Raw genomic sequence first — 19,586 nt, forward strand, 5'->3', positions numbered from 1 at the left:
GACTTTGGGCCTTTTCAGATGCTGTACATATAATTAAGTGCATCAGAAATAATTTTCATGACAATAGGCAAGTTTATTACAATAATGAAGTTGTGGACTGTAAATTCTATTGACAAGTTTTTGAGATGGATAACTGCCATAAATTTGCAGGTGTGAAAGTTTGCCACAAGCTAACGTCTGCACACATAGACCCCACTCCATTTCAGTGCATGAACGTGAGACTTGCTTTTCAGTTATTTAGGCCCTAGTAAATCTGTTGCAAATGGCATAAAGTTCTTTAGACAGATAAACTCGGAGGGATTTGAAGACAGCGAATCGACAGAAACGTTCACAAGGGAATTAAACATCCTAATAGATGTATTAAATACTTCTACACTGGCAGGGGCCTTTATAAAGATTCAATAGGGCATTACATCTTAATAAAATGGAGAGATAGCCTCAGTGGGAAGAATAATACTTTTGCTTCAGAAAGAACTCTTGAATCCCTAAGAGTAACAATTGAGAGCACCACACTGGTGTCCGAGTATTTATGGAATAATGGATTCCGATGTGTGCTCACAGTCAAATTTAATCAAGATCCACTAGAGCGGCACTTTGGTATACTACGCTCATTAAGTTGTGACGACCACTCTTCAACAATAGATTTTCTGAATTTACACATGTAGCAATGTATTTATATCCCAACCAAACTTGCCCTGTGAGCCCAAATTTGAACTGACATTGACATAATTCGTTAATCATGAGAACACTGGCTAAGAAGACAGGAGAGACAAACAAGGCTGTAGTAGAAAATGCAAAAAAGAAAATAAGACAAGCACTAGACTTCACTGAGAACATGGATAACCTCTTACCGGACTGGGAGAACAATTTAGGTCTAATTAACAGTGATAGCCGCAGTCTTGCAAAGGAGTGTTTGATTTATTATCTAGGAGGATATATAGTACGCAATGTATTCAAGGTCACAAAATGTCATAAATGTGTTAGCCTGGTTCACGGAAAGCTTACAGAAGAAATATTTGCCGCAGCCCTCACATTTATTAGGGACTATAGCAATAAATACAGCACTGACAGCACTTTCCTCACCCATCCTTCAAGAGCAGTTTATAATATGTTCACACAAGTTGGAAGTGTAGGGGAACAAAAACTCTCCTGTGAACATAGTCTATGGGGCGATGTATTTTACAAGTGTTTGGACAGTTTGCACAGTATCGCCATTAATTTGAAAGAATTGGGATGCTGCGATGACAATGTTGCGGACATTATTCCTAAACTTGTCTTATGTTATATGAAATGTCGATTTTATTTTATAACAAGACAGATGAGAAAGGAACTGAAATCTGAAGATCACAAAGTCAACCCGGAAGCTATCTAAACTATCTGACAACTGACTTCTGGAATGGTAAGGAAAAGCATAATATTTTGCATGCAATAATTGTCATTTATTCGTATGCTGACTTGTAAGCTCAAGCTCAAATACTGCTGGGAGAGTGGCCTAGCGGAGGAACCGATGAGCTAGGGGAGGATCACACTTCTTCCTTCTACTCGCTGTGGTACTTGTCTTGATCAGTCTGTATTGCTAGTGAGTGAGCACGCTGATGTTTTTTGACACATGTTGTGCAAGTGCGAGAGTGGCTTGCAAAGCAAGGCAAGCGAGCCTGTGCCTACATTTAAGCCAAGCCATCCCAGTCTCAGTGGGTTGGTCTCGATGGGTGCCCAGCTGTGCAACTGAAGAAAAAAAAAACACTTTTAGTTAATTGATAAGCTAGTTCAGTTTTTTGTGATCTTGTTTTGTTTGCTTCCTTATGAAGACCATTAGGCTGAAATTTTTCTGAGGTACTTCAGTCTGTTTATCATCATTTATGTCCGGGCTCCATGGCTAAGGTCAAGGGATCCTGGCCGGGTTAATTCGAATGGCTCTGGGCTGGGTGTGTATGCTGTCTTCGGCATTAGAGTTCATCATATGTAGGTCATCCCTCACTATGCAATGGCAACTTGAAAGGGCTGGACTGGCCTAGGCCTTTTTCGGAGGCCACATGCCATTAATTAAATTATTATTATTATTATTATTATTATTATTATTATTATTATTATTATTATTATTATTATTATTATTATTATTACTGTAATTGTTGATAATGAATTAATGTAGATTCTGTTTGTAATGTGGCAGGTGACAATCTTCTGGACAAGAGGATTACATGCACATCTTGCGGCAGAGATCTAAAAAGAAACATTGTTCAACACCGGCGCCTGTTCACTCATCCTATGCTGGGTGTTCTCATGTGTGAGGTAAGCTGTTTAAGAAGTTTAAGATCTTATATAAAAAGGTAGAAACATGCATTAGAATAAATACGGTAACATATCAGAGTGCAAAGAGGAAGTAATGGAAAGAAGAGGCCAGGACGAATATGAAAACAGAAAAGGACAAGAACAATCTCCTCATCTTCCTAAGTTTGCCATCTCCACTTTGATGGGCTCTCTTGTTTTTAATTCTAGTTCTTCTACTTCCGTTTCTTCTTAGTGAGCCTGATTCTGCTTCCAATCTTCTTCAGGAGGGGTAGGCATCAACACTCATTCATTTGGGGTATTCTGATATATCTTCAGTCCTAATATGGCAAATGTGGAATAAAAGGGAAAGGAAAGGTGGGTGAAATATAAGAGACAAAAATATAGAGATGAATACAGATGATTAAAGAAAATTCCATGAGGGCAGTGTTGGGGTTATGGTTTCAAGTTTTGATGTAACTGTTGCTGTAAGTTTATTATTCTACATCAAAACTGGGTGCTCCAGACAAATACAGAATAAGAAGTCACACAACAGGTTTCATAACACAATATACCATGTGACCGCATGTGTTGACAGATGTCAGCATGGCGCACTCTAGCAATGACTGCTTGAATGATAATGAAATATTGATAGAATTGCATGCTGATAGTTTATATGATATGCCTGGTGATTGTGAGTGTGTAAGTATTCGTGATTCTGAAGATGGAGGATCGTCAACATCAAAATAATAAGCACACAACTGTCAGGTTAGATAAGTTTGCTGACAGTGATGGTAATAATACGAGGGATGATTTTTAAGTAAGTACCCTTTTTAAATATGGCCGCTGCAGAACTTCGGTCGTCGTTCAAATAATGCACACAGTACGTACATCTGTACGCTAGTCACAAACTCCATTATGGAAGCGTTCGCTAGTATTTACGTTTGTTTGTGCCTATTGAAAATGCCTCCGACAATTAACGGTCCCGTCGAGGATGAAGTATGCACTGTGATTCGTTTTCTAAATGCAAAAGCTGATGAAATTCATCAGCAGATTATTGAACTATATGGAGGACACACTATGAGCAAAGAGATGATAAGAAAATCGGTTAGAGCATTTAAAGAATGTCGTACTAATGTCCACGACGAGAACTGTAGTGGGAACCGTCTGTCATTACTGAAGATTTGGTGACTATCACTTGTTCCTGCACTTTAAAAGGCTTGTAGGAGATCAGCGCCACGGCAATGATGACAATCTATAAACGACCGTGTTGCAGTGGCTGGCACCCTGGTGACAGATTTCTATGAGGATGCAATTCAGAAGCTGGTTTCATGCTTGGAACTTACTTTGAGAATTAGTTTAAGGTACAGACTTATATATACAAAAATCATTGTTTGAAAAATTGCATTACTTTTTTTTCTATATCAAAAAGGTACTTACTTTAAAAACATGCCTCGTAATAATTAGTGGACCCGTGCTGCTCCGCAAGCATTCCTTATAAATAGGTCAGATAACTCATCTTGATATGCCTGTTGCAAGTCATATTGTTTTGCCTGCTCCCTTCAATAGTTTCATGAACATTTAATACTGGTAATGTAGTTATAACACATTTCCATTTAAATTAGAAATAAGACGTTTTAAAACTTACAGTAAGACTACTTAACATTGTAATACAGAAATCAAAAGAATGTGTGTGTGTTTGATTGATTGATTGATTGATTGATTGATTGATTGATTGATTGATTGATTGATTGATTGATTGATTCAACATCGAGATCATTGACATCATAATGAACTGTTGAATAATTTTAGACTTTTGCATTTCTCATCCAAGCACATTTTAACACTACAATATACCAGTGTAACGTAGATTTTGCTATTTGTTTTACGTCGCACCGACACAGATAGGTCTTCTGGCGACGACGGGATAGGAAAGGCCTAGGAGTGGAAGGAAGCGGCTGTGGCCTTAATTAAGGTACAGCCCCAGCATTTGCCTGGTGTGAAAATGGGAAACCACGGAAAACCATCTTGAGGGCTGCCGACAGTGGGGTTCGAACCCACTATCTCCCACATGCAAGCTCACAGCTGTGCGCCCCTAACCGCACGGCCAACGCGCCCGGTAACTTAGAATTGGTCATCTAAAATTAGATAAGTAGTCTTTTAACATTACTGTAGAAGTCCGCTAGAGCGAGTACGGCATGTAACGAGAACCTCTTTATAACGGCAATATTTTGCTGTCCCTTCAAAATTCGTATGTTAAACTATGTATTATCCTTCGGTTACAGCGAGAGCCCTATCACTGATCCATCCGTTATTAAGAGCGATTATAAGCGCACGCAACTTTCTCCGTTACCTATATTTATGCACCCCAGTGATTATGTTGCATGCGATCAATTACCTTCGGTATCGGTTCTTTGCTATGTCCACTAGCGGATTCTCTCGTTGACCTTCGAAGGCGACGTCGTTGATTAGTAATACTCATTGACTGCTGTTCTGTAAAAAAAATATGAAATGAAAGAGAATGTGTTTTCGTAATAAATGCGTAAATAACGTGTCCGATAACAGTCGTTAACTCGTTAAAAATAAAGACTGACTAAGCGATCGCTTAATTTTAATGCCAAATACTGAAATTAAGTAAGAATGGGATACACCTCAAGATATGGCAGAGTGGATTTGCTGATTTCAGTGGTTAGTTTTACATTTTGGAAAGGCTGTTATCACGTAAATTTATAGCGAGAAGTTTACCATTTCAGTACTGGTGCTTGACATGTTTTCATAATACATCTGTAGTACGGTTAAGTTAGGTTAGTTGACTCTGTTTGAATGAGAAAACTGAAACATTTGCCATAAAATGCGATTGTTTATTTCAACGCAGTATCGTTTTCTCTCTATGTGCACTTGCGAACTCTCTTTTCGATATTCAAAGGCGATTACAAGTGATCAATCTCATTATTTCAGCCGTATTGAATTTCAGTATATTAAAAAAAATTTAGAATTGATTTATTGATAACCACCTTCTCAATATTTTACAATCCTTGTGACTAGGATATATTTATTCTACTTAGGTTATAAATTGTAAATCAATTGTAAATCTTTTTAAATATTCAAAGGCGATGTCGGAGTCGATTAGTAATACCTGTAGACTGCTTTTCTCTGAAAGAGGATAACACTTTTCGTAATAAATACATAAATAATGTGGCCAATAGCAGTTGGTAACTCGTTAGAAATAAAGGCTAAGTAAATGCTTGCGTAATTTTAATACTTTACACTGACATTAACACGTTCAGTACCTGCTTCTGAGCGGGATACTTGAATGCCTGGACCAGCCATTTTCATGCCCGGCCCTCTTGACGTGCATCACTTAATACAATTTACAATTACTCCTAAACTATAAATGTTAGAAAAATGATACTTTGTGCTTACCTCTAGTAAATATTTAGGGTGTGATATCTGGTGTCACAGGTTTTAAAATACGTCTAATTTTATACAGCCAACTGTATTTTCGGCATAATGATTACTGTCACCGAAGTGAAGAAATGAAAGAATATGAAGGAAGCGTGTTCGGAGCATTGTATTAGAAAATATCGCAGTATGAAAAACAGGGTTTTCGGTCCAGTACATTTTTATATCAGGATTTTGGACTGTTTCCACGATTGCATGATCGATTTCTTTGTGAAAGGCCGGGGCGCCGCACTTGACTCGCGTATAGATTGGTCAGCTCACACACATACTGATAAAATTCGTCATTCATGGAAATACTCACGTAACTCAAAATATCCTGCTCATTTTCTATTTGAACGTTTATAACTGAATTCTCTACAAATGGTGTAACGGGTGGACAATAACTATGATGATATGCATCAGGCACTTCACTTTCTCTATAGGCCTATCGGATTCGGGAATCGGAATTTTCTCGTTACTCTCACTTTCACTATCTGAGTATTTCAGGAATAAGTTCATCACCAGAATCATTGTGAACAATATCTGATAATTAATCTTCCGTAAGAAATTTTGTTTTATAAGCCATTATACTACACTCGGTAAGAACGACATGCACTGCATTGGAATCTCAAGTACCGTCTTGACGCGCGAGGAAGTGCTGAGATATTCCCGCTAAAACAGCTGAGATAAACATGAGCCCACTCAACGCGAGGGTTATCTCAAATAGGTCAACCAACTTCCTGCTACAACCAGTAACGCTGACGAAGTTGTAAGAATGCATAGATGACGAATATAAACAACATTGCTTCGCGCGGAACATTAAACGTCTTACGCCGTCCACGGCCCGCAGCATAGGAGCAAGCTTAAACGTCTTACGCCATCCACGGTCTGCAATGAGTTAAGTAAGAATGCGATACACCTCAAGATATGGCAGAGCGATTATATTTTCTCATTCTAGTTAAATTTCGGAAAGGCTATTCCCATGTACATTTTTAGCCTCTGGAGTGATACAGTTATTTCTCCGAATCCAAGACTTTTTTTCTCAGAATTTCATACGAAAAATTAAGGATTGTCTTGCATTCGCGGCCTAATAGTAAGTTAATCGATACCTCTGGCAACTACCGTGGTAACCACGCTGCTTCTTTTCACCCGCGTGTGCGAACTCACACACTAAACTCGTTGACAAACGACCGCCTCTTTACATACATCATTAGCCGCAGCAACCGGTTGTACAGTGCCTGTGTGTAACGTCACTGGATCTCGGGATATAGTGAAGAGAGAGTGACATTCCATTAGCCTCTACAAAAATATTTCTGAAATCTACAGAATGGCATCAAAACATGGGAGCCTTCGAAATCTTAAAAAGGCCATGACTACTCAGTGGCAGAGTTGTAACGCTTCTACTATACCTGAAGCTTAGTAAAATCAAGTTTATAGACAGCAGGAATATTTTCATGAAATATAGTCATATTGTAAAGATACGTGGAAGAGGTATTGCCGGGAAATTTTCAACTTGTTCTCGTCAATATTATGATGTCGATTTTAAGTTAATGGTTATTAAACACTCAAACATGTAGAATAATTGTGCAGCCACAAGGAAATGAGGCATAGGCCTAACTAATGCCAATATTTGGCATTAGTGTGAAGATAAAGATAGCAAAAAATGCATGCTGTAAAAAATGTTTCAGTCGTGCGCAACAAGGGTGCTTTAAAGAAGTTGAATATGAAATTGTGAGGTATGTGCACGAAAAACGCAAGGGCGGAATGGCCACACTGCGGAGCAATAAACTTGTTCGTTGACCTTCAACGTTCGTGATTAGGCCTATAAATCGCCAGCCGCTCAATCTGGCCGAACCCAGCTTGCGAGACGCGTGTAACGGTAGCTGGTTATATCTGACGCTGAGTAACAGTTTTATAGAGAGCAAGGAATTTTTTTTTTTTTTTTTTTTTTTTTTGCTAGGGGCTTTACGTCGCACCGACACAGATAGGTCTTATGGCGACGATGGGATGGGAAAGGCCTAGGAGTTGGAAGGAAGCGGCCGTGGCCTTAATTAAGGTACAGCCCCAGCATTTGCCTGGTGTGAAAATGGGAAACCACGGAAAACCATCTTCAGGGCTGCCGATAGTGGGATTCGAAGCTACTATCTCCCGGATGCAAGCTCACAGCCGCGCGCCTCTACGCGCACGGCCAACTCGCCCGGTAGCAAGGAATTTTCCCGATGAATTGTTGTATTGTAGAGACGCATAGAATAGGTACCGTATTGCCAGTAAATTTTAAATGGGTTCTCTTTGGTATTATGATGCCGATTTTAAGTTAATGGTCATCAAACCCACGGAAGTAAAGAATAATTGTGTAGATGCAAAAAAAATACGGCATAATGAAAGCCAATGTTCGGCGTCTAAAAAGTCTAAAAATATGTACTGTACAACAAAGGCATTCATATGATGATACAAATCACTTTTTGAGCTGATTTAAATTTTATGAAGGAAAAGGTAGGAGTTGTCTTGAATTTGAAGAAATATGGTACTGTAATTAATGAAATTAAACATACATTTTCACAAAGTATCGTATTTCGAAAAATACAAATAAGCTGTGGTGTGGATATCATCGCAAAAACACAAGTTACGGATCAGAGAAGTAAGAGAGGATCGGAAGGAAATAGGCCTTACAACAGAAGATACCACAAATAAGATAAAATTGAATACAAAACTCAAGAATACAAACCTCCACTTTACCCTTACACAAATCAAACCAACAACATGCATATTTTCAACTGAGGAAAGAGAACGAAGATCGGAGCGTCTGAAGAAGTACTGGGAGGACCGCAAAGCCCGAACAATCCCTTCAAAGAGTCCTGAACGACGGACTGACTAAAGTGATCCTATGTCGTCATAAAATAATAATAATAATAATAATAATAATTACTACATCAGCACTGTTAGTAAGAAATGGTTTTGATATTTTATAACGATTATAATCTCTCTCAGAATGAAAGTTTCCTATTCATTTCTTGAGTATTTTGTTCAAAGATTCCCACGTTCGGTCAAGGGAAGTGAACATGACAAACTTGAAGAGGAATTTACAATTTTCCAGTGTGATACTTTCCCTGAACATATTGTATATGGACCTAACATTGATGTGAACTGGAGCAACATTGCAGAGCTTAAAAATAAATGTGGACAAATTAAGTATAAAACCTTAAGTAATGTTGTAATTGCAGTATTAAATAGGCCTTACAACAGAAGATACCACAAATAAGATAAAATTGAATACAAAACTCAAGAATACAACTCATAGTGAGTTTTCAGTGTTGTTAGTACATCTACACTGGAATCGCTTATGGCTCTGAAGACGAAAATGTCATCTCAGGGGAAAGTATGCTTCAAGAAAAGCTATAGTGAAAAGCAGCTTCTGGGTGCAAAACAAGCTTCAAAATTTTTAAATCATGAAACTAACAGGTAATTAGAAAATTTTATTGTGTAATATGATATACTTCAGATTGCTGTTGGAAAGGGCAAACGGGGTGCTTTGGATTTGACTCGTAGACGTTTTGAGGGTGGGGGGGTGGGGGGCGATGCGCAAGTTAAAAATGGGATTACTGATAACCCATTTCAAAGGTTGGCACCTCTGCACATATGACTTACTATCTAGAGAAACTTACTGTGGGGGTAAGATACCCCTAGCACCCCTATTGTTGGTTTTTGGCAGGGAGTGGCATGTAAAAATAATTTAAAAAGATCAATATTAGTGTCAACTCCATACGTTTCGTGGTCGCTGAGAGATGAATTGAGACCCTCTTCGTGCTATGCAAGTCCTTGTTCTTCCTCCACTACACATCCACAGCTTTCGGGTTTGCTAGGCTGATTGGTGGCTATCTCAGTGATGTTTGGAATCGTATACATCGTATCTATAGGGTGACAGGTAAATACATACAGGTATCACTTATTTTTATTATTTATTTGAAGGGATCAACTACTTCCCACCCGGGCTGAGTGACTCACTGGTTGAGGCGCTGGCCTTCTGACCCCAACTTAGAGGTTTGATTCTGGCTTAATCGGTGGTATTTGAAGGTACTCAAATATGTCAGCCTCGTGTCATTCGATTTACTGACACGTAAAAGATCTCCTGTGGGATTAAATTCCGGTACCTCTGCATCTCCGAAAACCATAAAAGTATTTAGTGGGATGTAAAAAAAATATAACATTAATTACTATTACTGTATTTTCTCCCTTAATGCACTTTTTTGACTAAAAATACTGGCAAAAACTTTGGATGTGTAAATTATACGAGGAATTGATATATATATATATATATATATATATATATATATATATATAAAAAAATATTTACAATTCATTTAAAATTAAAAGATACATCAAATATAATATAAATGCATTTGGTTCAACTCATTTGTGGTTAATCTTCATGTGGCATAAAATTCTGGCATTAGATTTTTTTCAGAAAAGTCAAATAGGGTACATCAGGTAGGTTGGACACTTGGGTTTGAAGTACAGACACTGGAAAATATTCTTCCCGTTGCGAGCTGACAATACTACCTGAAATGAAATAAACGTGTACTAATAAAAGTACAGTTCATGTAAGTACATAATGACATGCTGGCAAAAAAAAAGAAAACTGTCCATCACGAGAAGGGCTGGGTATCGAAGGAGGGACCCCTGCTATATTTTCCCAAACTGTTTGTATCCAATCTTGTACGAGTGACGTGTCCACTCACTCTTGTTCTTGGATACGAACATGCATACCTCGTGGAAATTTTACTTTTAGGCATTGGTTTTCGTTATTGAACAACATAAGGTGCAAGCTTTCTGCCATCATCTGTTACAGCAAGCATTGCCAAAGAGAATAGCATTGCAGCACATCGTTCTTTTTCGCTTCCGGTAGCGCGTACGATAACACTCGATGTCCCTTTCTTATCGATTGTTAGACTTTGTGGCATATGGAAACTGATTGGCATCTGACCTGTAGTTCCTATTTGGGAGAGCATATATATTCCTTCACTTTACGCTTCTCAATCACAAAGCGATGAAAATCAATTAGTTTTTGGTTGAAATAATTTAGCATTTTGTGGCATAATGGTCTTCTTCGTCAAGGAGAAAGCGTATTTCTCTTCATAAAATTAATAATCAAGCCTTGGCTAACCTTCAAGTCCAAGAGACTGATTCCATGTGCAGCAGCTATTTCTCGTCCTTTAGGCCCCTTTAAACAACAAGCAAGCAAGCATCATTTTGTAAGAAACGGCATATCCAATATTGCATAACGAAATCACATATTTAAGCAGATCCTACCCCACTTTTGGACACTTGCCTCTTTTGGGTCCGCGATATGCTGTGCGAGACTTGTTGGTCACTTGATGTGCACTTCTCCATTACTGCGGTAGCGCATGTTGCATTCGGACACTGAATACTTGCAGACCACTGCCCTATTCCCAAATGTTTCAGCATAAATGATCACCACGAGCTTATATGATGCAGTATTAGTCAAATACTTGTTCACTGTGGACTAACAAACAATTTTGAGACCAGAGAAAATGCATGTCCCATACCCGAAACACTCGTTAAATACGTTTGTACCAGACTGGAAAAGAGGGTCACTGGTCACTTCTGCGCTGATTCTCTCACTGAACTAGTGCAGTGGTATTTCCTACCGGCTGATAAGAGCACGTTGCCCGGTATTTGGAATGTCCGGTTTCGCAATAGGAAGGCTGCTACCTGCGTAGTTGACATCTTTATTTCGAAACGCATCCGGAACTACGTGATGGATGTTCGAAGAAGTGGGTGCGTCAAATACTTGAACATTTCTGTTTCTCCACTTCGAACCAAAAAGTATTGAGGTGCGTAAATTATGCAAGGGCGTTAATTATGCGAGAAAATTACAATATTACTACTTCCTAGACAATGTGGGCTGCAACAAGGACAAATCTAGGCGTGAAACAAAATAATATAAAACCAAACCTTTTAATTAAACACACAACAATAACTCTCTGTTGTTGCTTGGGTATTAAGTTTGAATAATGTTTCTCTTGCATATGTTGCTTCTGGTTTGATGACGGAGTTATAACGGTGAAATCTGGCATTAATTGAAAGAGACTGTTTTTTGTAACTCGGCCATGTAATTTGTTGTGCTCGTCTCAGTTTTAGAGTTCTGTTATCTATGGATGCTTTTTCATTAGCATTCCAAGTAACAGCTTCACCGAGATACTTAAATTTATTTACAACTTTTATTTTCTGAGTATTATTTAATATAATATGTGGAGTGTCAACTTTAAAGGATGGCATCATTTCTGTTTTCTCAAAATATATTTTCAACCCAACCTTCGCTGCTAATCTTCCTAGTTCCTCTACTTGAAATTTTGCTTTTTCTATACTACTTGCTAATAGCAGCAGATCATCAATAAATGCAAGACAATTTAGTAGAATATTTCTTCCAGTCTTAACAGTCGGAGGATGTACCTTACTGCATTCACGCATAATTTTTTCCAGCACACAATTAAACATCAATGGGAATAATCCATCTCCCTTTCGAAGACCAGTATGAAATTCAAATGGTTCAGAGATTTCATTTCTGAATCTAATTTTACTTTGTGTTTCTCAGAGTGGCCGCAATAAGGTTAACAGGTTTCTGATGTAGACCAAATTCAGTAAAAATATATGTAATAATGATTCACAATGGATAGTATCATAAGCCCTTTTAAAATCAACAAAAGTGATCACTAAATTTTTGCTCCTAATGCATTGATGTTTTATGATCCATTTGAGACTGATAATTTGATCTGGGAGAGATAGTGGGTTCGAACCCCACTGTCGGAAGCCCTGAAGATAGTTTTCCATGGTTTCCCATTTTCACACCTGGTAAATGCTGGGGCTGTACCTTAATTAAGGCCACGGCCGCTTCCTTCCCACTCGTAGAACTTTTCCTCTCCCATCGTCGCAATAAGACCTGTCTGTGTCGGTGCGACATAAAACAACTTGCAAAAAAAAAAAGAAAAAAGAAAAAATGATCTGGACAGCTTCATCCTGGAAGAAAACCACCCTGATATTCACGCAATTCACTATCAAGCTGGTCATGGATTCTGGAACATAGAATCTCAGAGAAAATTATATAGGTGATGTCTAGCAAAGAAATTCCCTGATAGACTCATAATTAATAGGTGATACAAATCCTAAACGAAGACATTCAAAAAGTACCTGGGCAGCGCATGGAGCAATTTCTTATTATGACACGTTATCTGACTTATAACTGATGCTGTGGAGCAGCAGAGGTCCTCTAGTTCTTATTTAATGTAGTTGTTACTTTGGGGAGAAGGCTTTGTTACATCAAAACCTTGATGCAAAGAGGTGGTGGCTGCAGGTGAAACTTGAATCTGGAAGCTGGTTGGCACATAGGAATGCAGTTCATAGAATGAAGAGCAGATGGCAGCAGCGAGCATTGAGTGCTGTTGTTGCTGTCTTATCAGTACACACTACACAGATGTAATATGAACGGTAACTCTAATGCGCCATGAATCGGATCACTGTATCGATTCAGTAACATGACCGGAATCAGATGAATCAAATATCCCATCACTAATAACCACACCAGCTGAGAGAGGATGTGGAGAGAAGAGGAGGGAATTAAGAGTCAGTGGCGAGAGGGAAGGCATTTCTGGACAGACAACAGTGTCGAAGACCTGTTCAACACCACCCTATCCGGCACGCTGGAGAGGTTCTGTGTGGTGGTGGGGGTGGTAAACAAGTGTGAGTATTTAATATAATTATCATGCTTTGGATAATAATATGCATTAAAAAGAAGCACATATCTGATGTCAGTTAGCTATTTATATTATTAAAAAAATGAATTTTACACTTTAAACATCGTCAACATAAAAAATAAATACATACGTTCCAGTTTGTCAATGAAATTCAAACTTCTTGATTAAACTTAATCACTACATGATGTAATAGGTGTTGGAACACAGACTTGCGCCTATTTTCGCTTAAAATGACTTTGTACTCTGAAAAAACACTTTCCACATCACATGCCATAATTGGAGCATATTCCAACTTGACGCAATCAGACTTATATTATCAATGCACTGTCAGATTTGCCTTTGCCGGCGATAACATAAGAAAAGTTCCACATGATCCAAAAAATTACAGACCAATTTCCTTGCTCTGTCATTTATTCAATATCTTAGAACGAATGATTCTGGTAAGGCTTACAAAAATAGTTGAGCCACTTTTGATCCCAGAACAAGCTGGTTTTAGAAGAGGGAAGAACTGTACATCACAAATCCTCCATTTGACCCAATATATTGAAGATGGTTTTGAAAATCGGAAAATAACTGGTGCAGTCTTCATCGACCTAACTGCGGTCTATGACACAGTTAATCACTAAATTCTGTTGAGTAAACTTTATAAGATGACAAAGGACAACAAGCTGACTGAATTTCTTCAATGTCTTCTTGAAAATCAAAAATTCTTTGTAGATTTTCAAGGGTGACATAGTCGCTGGAAGAACCTTAGGAATGGCCTACTCCAAGGTAGTGTTGTCTCTCCAATATTATTTAATATTTACACGAATGATCAACCCTTGCCGAAAGGAACAAAAAGCTTCATTTATGCAGATGATCGAGCTATTGTCACCCAGGGTGATCAGTTTGAGAGTGTTGAATGGAGACTAATCGAAGCCTTAGATGAACTGAGTCCATACTACAGAGAAAACCATCTAAAGCCTAACACCTCAAAGACTCAAGTTTGAGCTTTTCACTTAAAGAATATGCAGGCAAGAAGAAAACTGAAGATTTTCTGGGAAGGTGCTCTCTTGGATCATTGTTCAATTCCTAAATATCTTGGGGTAACTCTGGATCGTGCACTCACGTATGAACAACATTGTGATAACACGAAACACAAACTATCTACGCAAAATTCCATTCTTTGCAAGTTATGCGGTAGCAGCTGGGGAATGCAAGCTCAAACAATGAGAACTACTGCTTTAGCACTGAGCTACTCTGCAGCAGAATATGTATGCCCTGTTTGGTATAGATCGTGTCATGCCAAACAGGTAGATATTGCTTTAAATGAAACTTGCCGGCTTATAACTGGTTGCCCAAGACCTACTACACCTTGTGAAAAGGTATATTGCTTGGCTGGCATTGCTCCCCCAGATATCAGACGTGAAGTAGCTGCCAAACATGAAAGATCTAAAGTAGACATTTCCCAAACACATCTGTTACATGATTATCAACCTGCTAGGCAACAATTGAAATCGAGGAGAAGTTTTCTTCATTCTACTGAGTGCCTTTCAGAGTCACCTCAATCATCAAGACTAACTTCCTGGAGCCAGAAACCTCCATCTCAATGGATGGATGGATCCATCCAAAACTCTTCCAGCCGGTTATGAAGAGTTGTGGTCTACATGGAAGAGTCTGAACAGGCTGCAGTCTGGGGTCAGTTGATCTAAGAACAATATAAAGAAGTAGAGTCTATCTGAAGAGTCAACCCTCTGCGCCTGCGGAGAAGAACAAACCATGGCGCACCTACTTAATTGCAACTCCTGCCCTCTCGTTTGCACCATGCAAGATTTGGTGAAGGCCACACCAAATGGTCGAGATCTCACCAAATTCTGGTCCGATTTGATACTTGAATGTACCTCTAGTATGTTTTCACCAGTTAGACCTATCTAATTATTTATCATTTTTAATTAATAATTTATATGATGTATTGCTTCTGATACGAATAAATAAATAAACATCAGAAATGCTTTTAAGTTTGAGGAGACTGGAGTTTTTTTAGTACTACACTCTGCAATTTTTTCGAGAAACATTGATTAGTTAGCTTCATTAGGTATTGTTCAACTTCAACAATTCCAATACTAATGCATACCTGCCAACCCTTCTGATTTACCCAAAAACTTTCGGGTTTTTAACTTGTTTTCCGATTTATTTTTACTTCTTCCTTTTTTTGACCAATATAACCTTTAGTATGGCCAATACTCTTCCCCTAGGATAAAGGATGAATTCTTATGTGCTTGTGTAATTTACAAAACCTCATTCAAGCATATTTATTTGATGCTTTATTTTGTGAGTGTTTTGTCCGTCGCCTTTGTGTATCGTGTTCCCGCTCACCACAGCAGCTTGTGCGCTTTATACAGCTGGGGATTCAGGGCGGCCAATCGTCCTGCAAGCAAGAGAGGCTAGCGTGCGTTTGCAACTCAGTTAATCGGGATGAAATAACATGTTTGTTATTGTGTTGTTCGTGCGCTGTTAACATTGTTTCTGTGCGTAGTTTTGTCGGAGTTGTTGGCCGTGTGTTTTTTCCTGCATTTCTATGCTTTCCCCCTCTGTCAAATTCATATGTTAATAATGTATGGGACATATTAAATTGTTTTGTATGTGGTAGTTTCGCGTATTTGAGTGCATAATTTTAATGAGTTGAATGTTTTTAATGGGGTTGTGTTGATGACAGTTTATGTATTTTCTTTTCTCGTTATGGCCAAAAAATATAACAAACGTTATCTCCAAGTGTTCAGAGATACCTATAATTTTCCATTAATTTTACCGTCTGATAAAGGAGAGTACCATATTTTCTCGCGTAATTAATGCTCTTCATAATTTACGCATCCCAATATTTTTGGGTCCAAATTGAAGAAAAAGTATTCAGTGTCCAAATGAAATGTGCACTACCGCAGAAACAGAAGTGCACTTCAAGCGATCAACAAGTCCGGCAAAGCATTTAGCGGACCAAAAAGCGGCATGTTTAAGCAAGTAGAGGACGATCTGCTTAAATATATGATTTTGTTATGCAACACTGGATAAGCTGTTTCTCATAAAATGCTGTATTTTAAAGAATGAGAAATAGCTGCTGCACATGGAATCAATGTCTCGGATTTGAAGGTTAGCTAAGGCTTAATTAATTTTATGAAGAGAAATAAACTTTCTCTTTGACGAATAACAATATTATGCCAAAAAATTATGAATGATTTCAACCATTTTCATTACTTTGTGATTGAGAAGCATAAAGTAAATATTTGATCTCCCTCATAGGAACCGCAGATCAGATGCCAATCAGTTTCCATATGCCACAAAGTCGAACAATCGATAAGAAAGAATATACAGTGTTATCGTACGCGCTACTGGAATAAAAAAAACGATGATGTACTGCAGTTCTTGCTGTAACAGCTGGTGGCAGAAAGCTTGCACCTTACATTGCTCTAAAACGAAAAACAATGCCTAAAGCAAAATTTCCGCAAGTGATCCACGTTCGTATTCAAGAAAAAGGGTGGATGGACATCTCACTCGTACAAGATTGGATACAAATGGTTTGGTGTAATGTAGCTGGGGCCCTCCTTCGATGCCCGACCCTTCTCGTGTAGGACAGTTTTCTTTTTTTGCCGGTATGTCATTGTTATGACATTACATGAATTGTTCTTTAATAGTTCATGTTTACTTCACTTCAGGTTGTATTGTCAGCTCGTGATGGGAAGAATATTTTCCAGTGTTGGTAATTCAAACCCATGTACCAAGCTTGATAGCTGCAGTCGCTTACATGCGGTCATTAGCCAGTATTCGGGAGATAGTGGGTTTGAACCCCACTGCCGGCAGCCCTGAAGTTGGTTTTCCGTGGTTTCCCATTTTCACACCAGGCAAATGCCGGGGCTGTAACTTAATTAAGACCATGGACGCTTCCCTCCCATTCCTAGCCTTTTCCTGTCCCATCGTCGCTGTAAGACCTATCTGTGTCTGCGACGTAGAGCAACTTGAAAAAAAAAAAATTAAACCCACGTGTCTAACTTACCTGGTGTACCCTATTTGACTTTTCAGAAAAAAATCTCACGTCGGAATTTTACGCCAAATGATGATAACCGCAAATGAGTTGAACCAGTTGTGTTTATATTATATTTGATTTATCTTTTAAATGTAAATGAATTGTAAATAATTTGTAAATACTGAATTCCTTGAATAATTTACATATCTGTAGTTTTCGCATGTATTTTTCGTCAAAAAGTGCGTTAATTACGCAATAAAATGCGGTATTATGCATTTTGTTGCATGTGTCGGTGTGACATAAATATATTAATAATTTTATGAAGATAAATGTATGTATGTGTCATAAATGAGAATGATTAGGTACATTTTCTTGTAACCATTTTTATGTTCTCTTAGTTTAAGATTTTAAATTTAATGGTCAATTCGCGTTGTAACTGTAGATATGTATGCCTTTTATCCTGAACTTTTTTCACCTAGACCGTGGTGGAATATATGTGATGAAATCCAAGAATTAAAAAATCCATGTGAAGAGATGGTCCTTTTTCTTGCAATTTCTTGATGGCAGAAGGTATGCAATGCAAATTGGAAGGAATAAATATAAGTTGATCATGAACACATTTTTGATCGAGACTTCTTAAGCTTCTTCAATAGAAGCCTCTTCTTCAGAATTGAGGTCTTCAACTACCTTTTTTTTTTTACCACCTCAAAATGATTGGTGTAATAAACAGCAGCTTCGAACCACGTTCCCCATCTTGTATGAACTGGTGAAGGCAGGAGCGGCACATCATCAACTGCATTCAAAAATAATTTCTTACCACTTGGAGCCTTCAGCAACACTCTTTTCACTGTAGAGATCAACGCGTTTACTTTAGGAAAGGAAGCCCGGACTGCTTCAGTGGCTCAATGAAGTCCATGTGCTACACACATGATGTGTATCACATTAGGATATCATATCACAAGACCTCCCATGGCATAACACATATAAGGTGCAGCATCATTGCAGGCCACGAGAACATGATCGTAAAGAATGCCTGATGGCCACAAACAAGAAAGTGCATCATTGAAAAATTCACCTTAGGTAACACAGTCGTTGTGATTTGTCTCTCTCTTCTTCTTCTGCTAAAATTCCAAACATAAAGTTAGCTACATATCTTTGATCCACGTCTGTTGTTTCGTCTAGTGAGACCCAAATATATTTTCCACCAACATTTTAATTTAGTTTACCTAGCATTACTTTATAAAGGTCAGGAATATAATGCTTCCGGATTGTTGATTAATCTGGGACTGGTTGTTTCGTGTACTCCTGCAGAAACTGAACTTAGTTATTTTTGTTTAGCTTAGCCAGTGGGATATTTGCCAAGACAAATGCTTTACACAATTCGTCATTGAATTTACATCATGTTGGTCCAGGTTTAACTAAAACAGTGGTTACAAAAGGCTGGTGTTTTTGTTTCAAGTTTACCTCTTTCAGTTTACTGTGTTTCATTGTTTGAAGATGATGTTGGATTTTATTCTTTTTAGTTGTGGTTACGACTGTGCTACAATATTTGCAAAACAACACACTTCCGTCATTTGAAAAGTCTTGAAAGTCATGTACATATGCTTTCAATACTTGACTAACAGTTTTCTTCTCCTTAGGCATTATAAATTAAGTAGCGAGAATACAGCTATATCCGGGAATGAATGCAAAACATCAACCATTTGGCTAACCATTACAAAAATGAAAAATGTATAATTACAATCTTACAAACACCCCTGAACCAAACCAAACTACAGCCCCAATGGGCCTTTGCCAGCCAAGCGACCGCAGCTCAGCCCGAAGGCCTGCAGATTACGAGGTGATGCATGGTCAGTGTGACGAATCCTCTCGGCTGTTATTCCTGGCTCTTTAGACCGAGGTCACCATCTCACCATTCGATAGCTCCTCAGTTAAAGGTAATGACATAAGCTGGATGGACCTGGAACCAGCCCTTATATCCAGGTAAAAATGCGTGACCTGGCCAGAAATCGAACGTGGGCCCTTCGGGTGAGAGGCAGGCGAGTTTGATCATGGGACAGTCTTCAAACATTAATTACCGGTACGCGAGTTAAAAATCTCGATACTTTATATTTTGT

The 19,586-nt window shown here is 38.4% G+C and overlaps 1 protein-coding gene across 1 annotated transcript in view; it reads left to right on the forward strand.

The window, feature by feature from the left end:
* Window positions 1-19,586, forward strand: part of LOC136887200 (transcriptional regulator ATRX-like) — a 199,284-nt gene that overhangs the window by 105,122 nt on the left and 74,576 nt on the right. Inside the window, exon 4 of the mRNA XM_068230347.1 lies at window positions 2,171-2,289. Coding sequence (XP_068086448.1) covers window positions 2,171-2,289 — 119 coding nt within the window. The remainder of the gene's footprint in view (window positions 1-2,170; window positions 2,290-19,586) is intronic.

This window comes from Anabrus simplex, chromosome 1 (genome assembly GCF_040414725.1).
Source record: "Anabrus simplex isolate iqAnaSimp1 chromosome 1, ASM4041472v1, whole genome shotgun sequence".
Taxonomy (NCBI): Eukaryota; Metazoa; Arthropoda; class Insecta; order Orthoptera; family Tettigoniidae; genus Anabrus; species Anabrus simplex.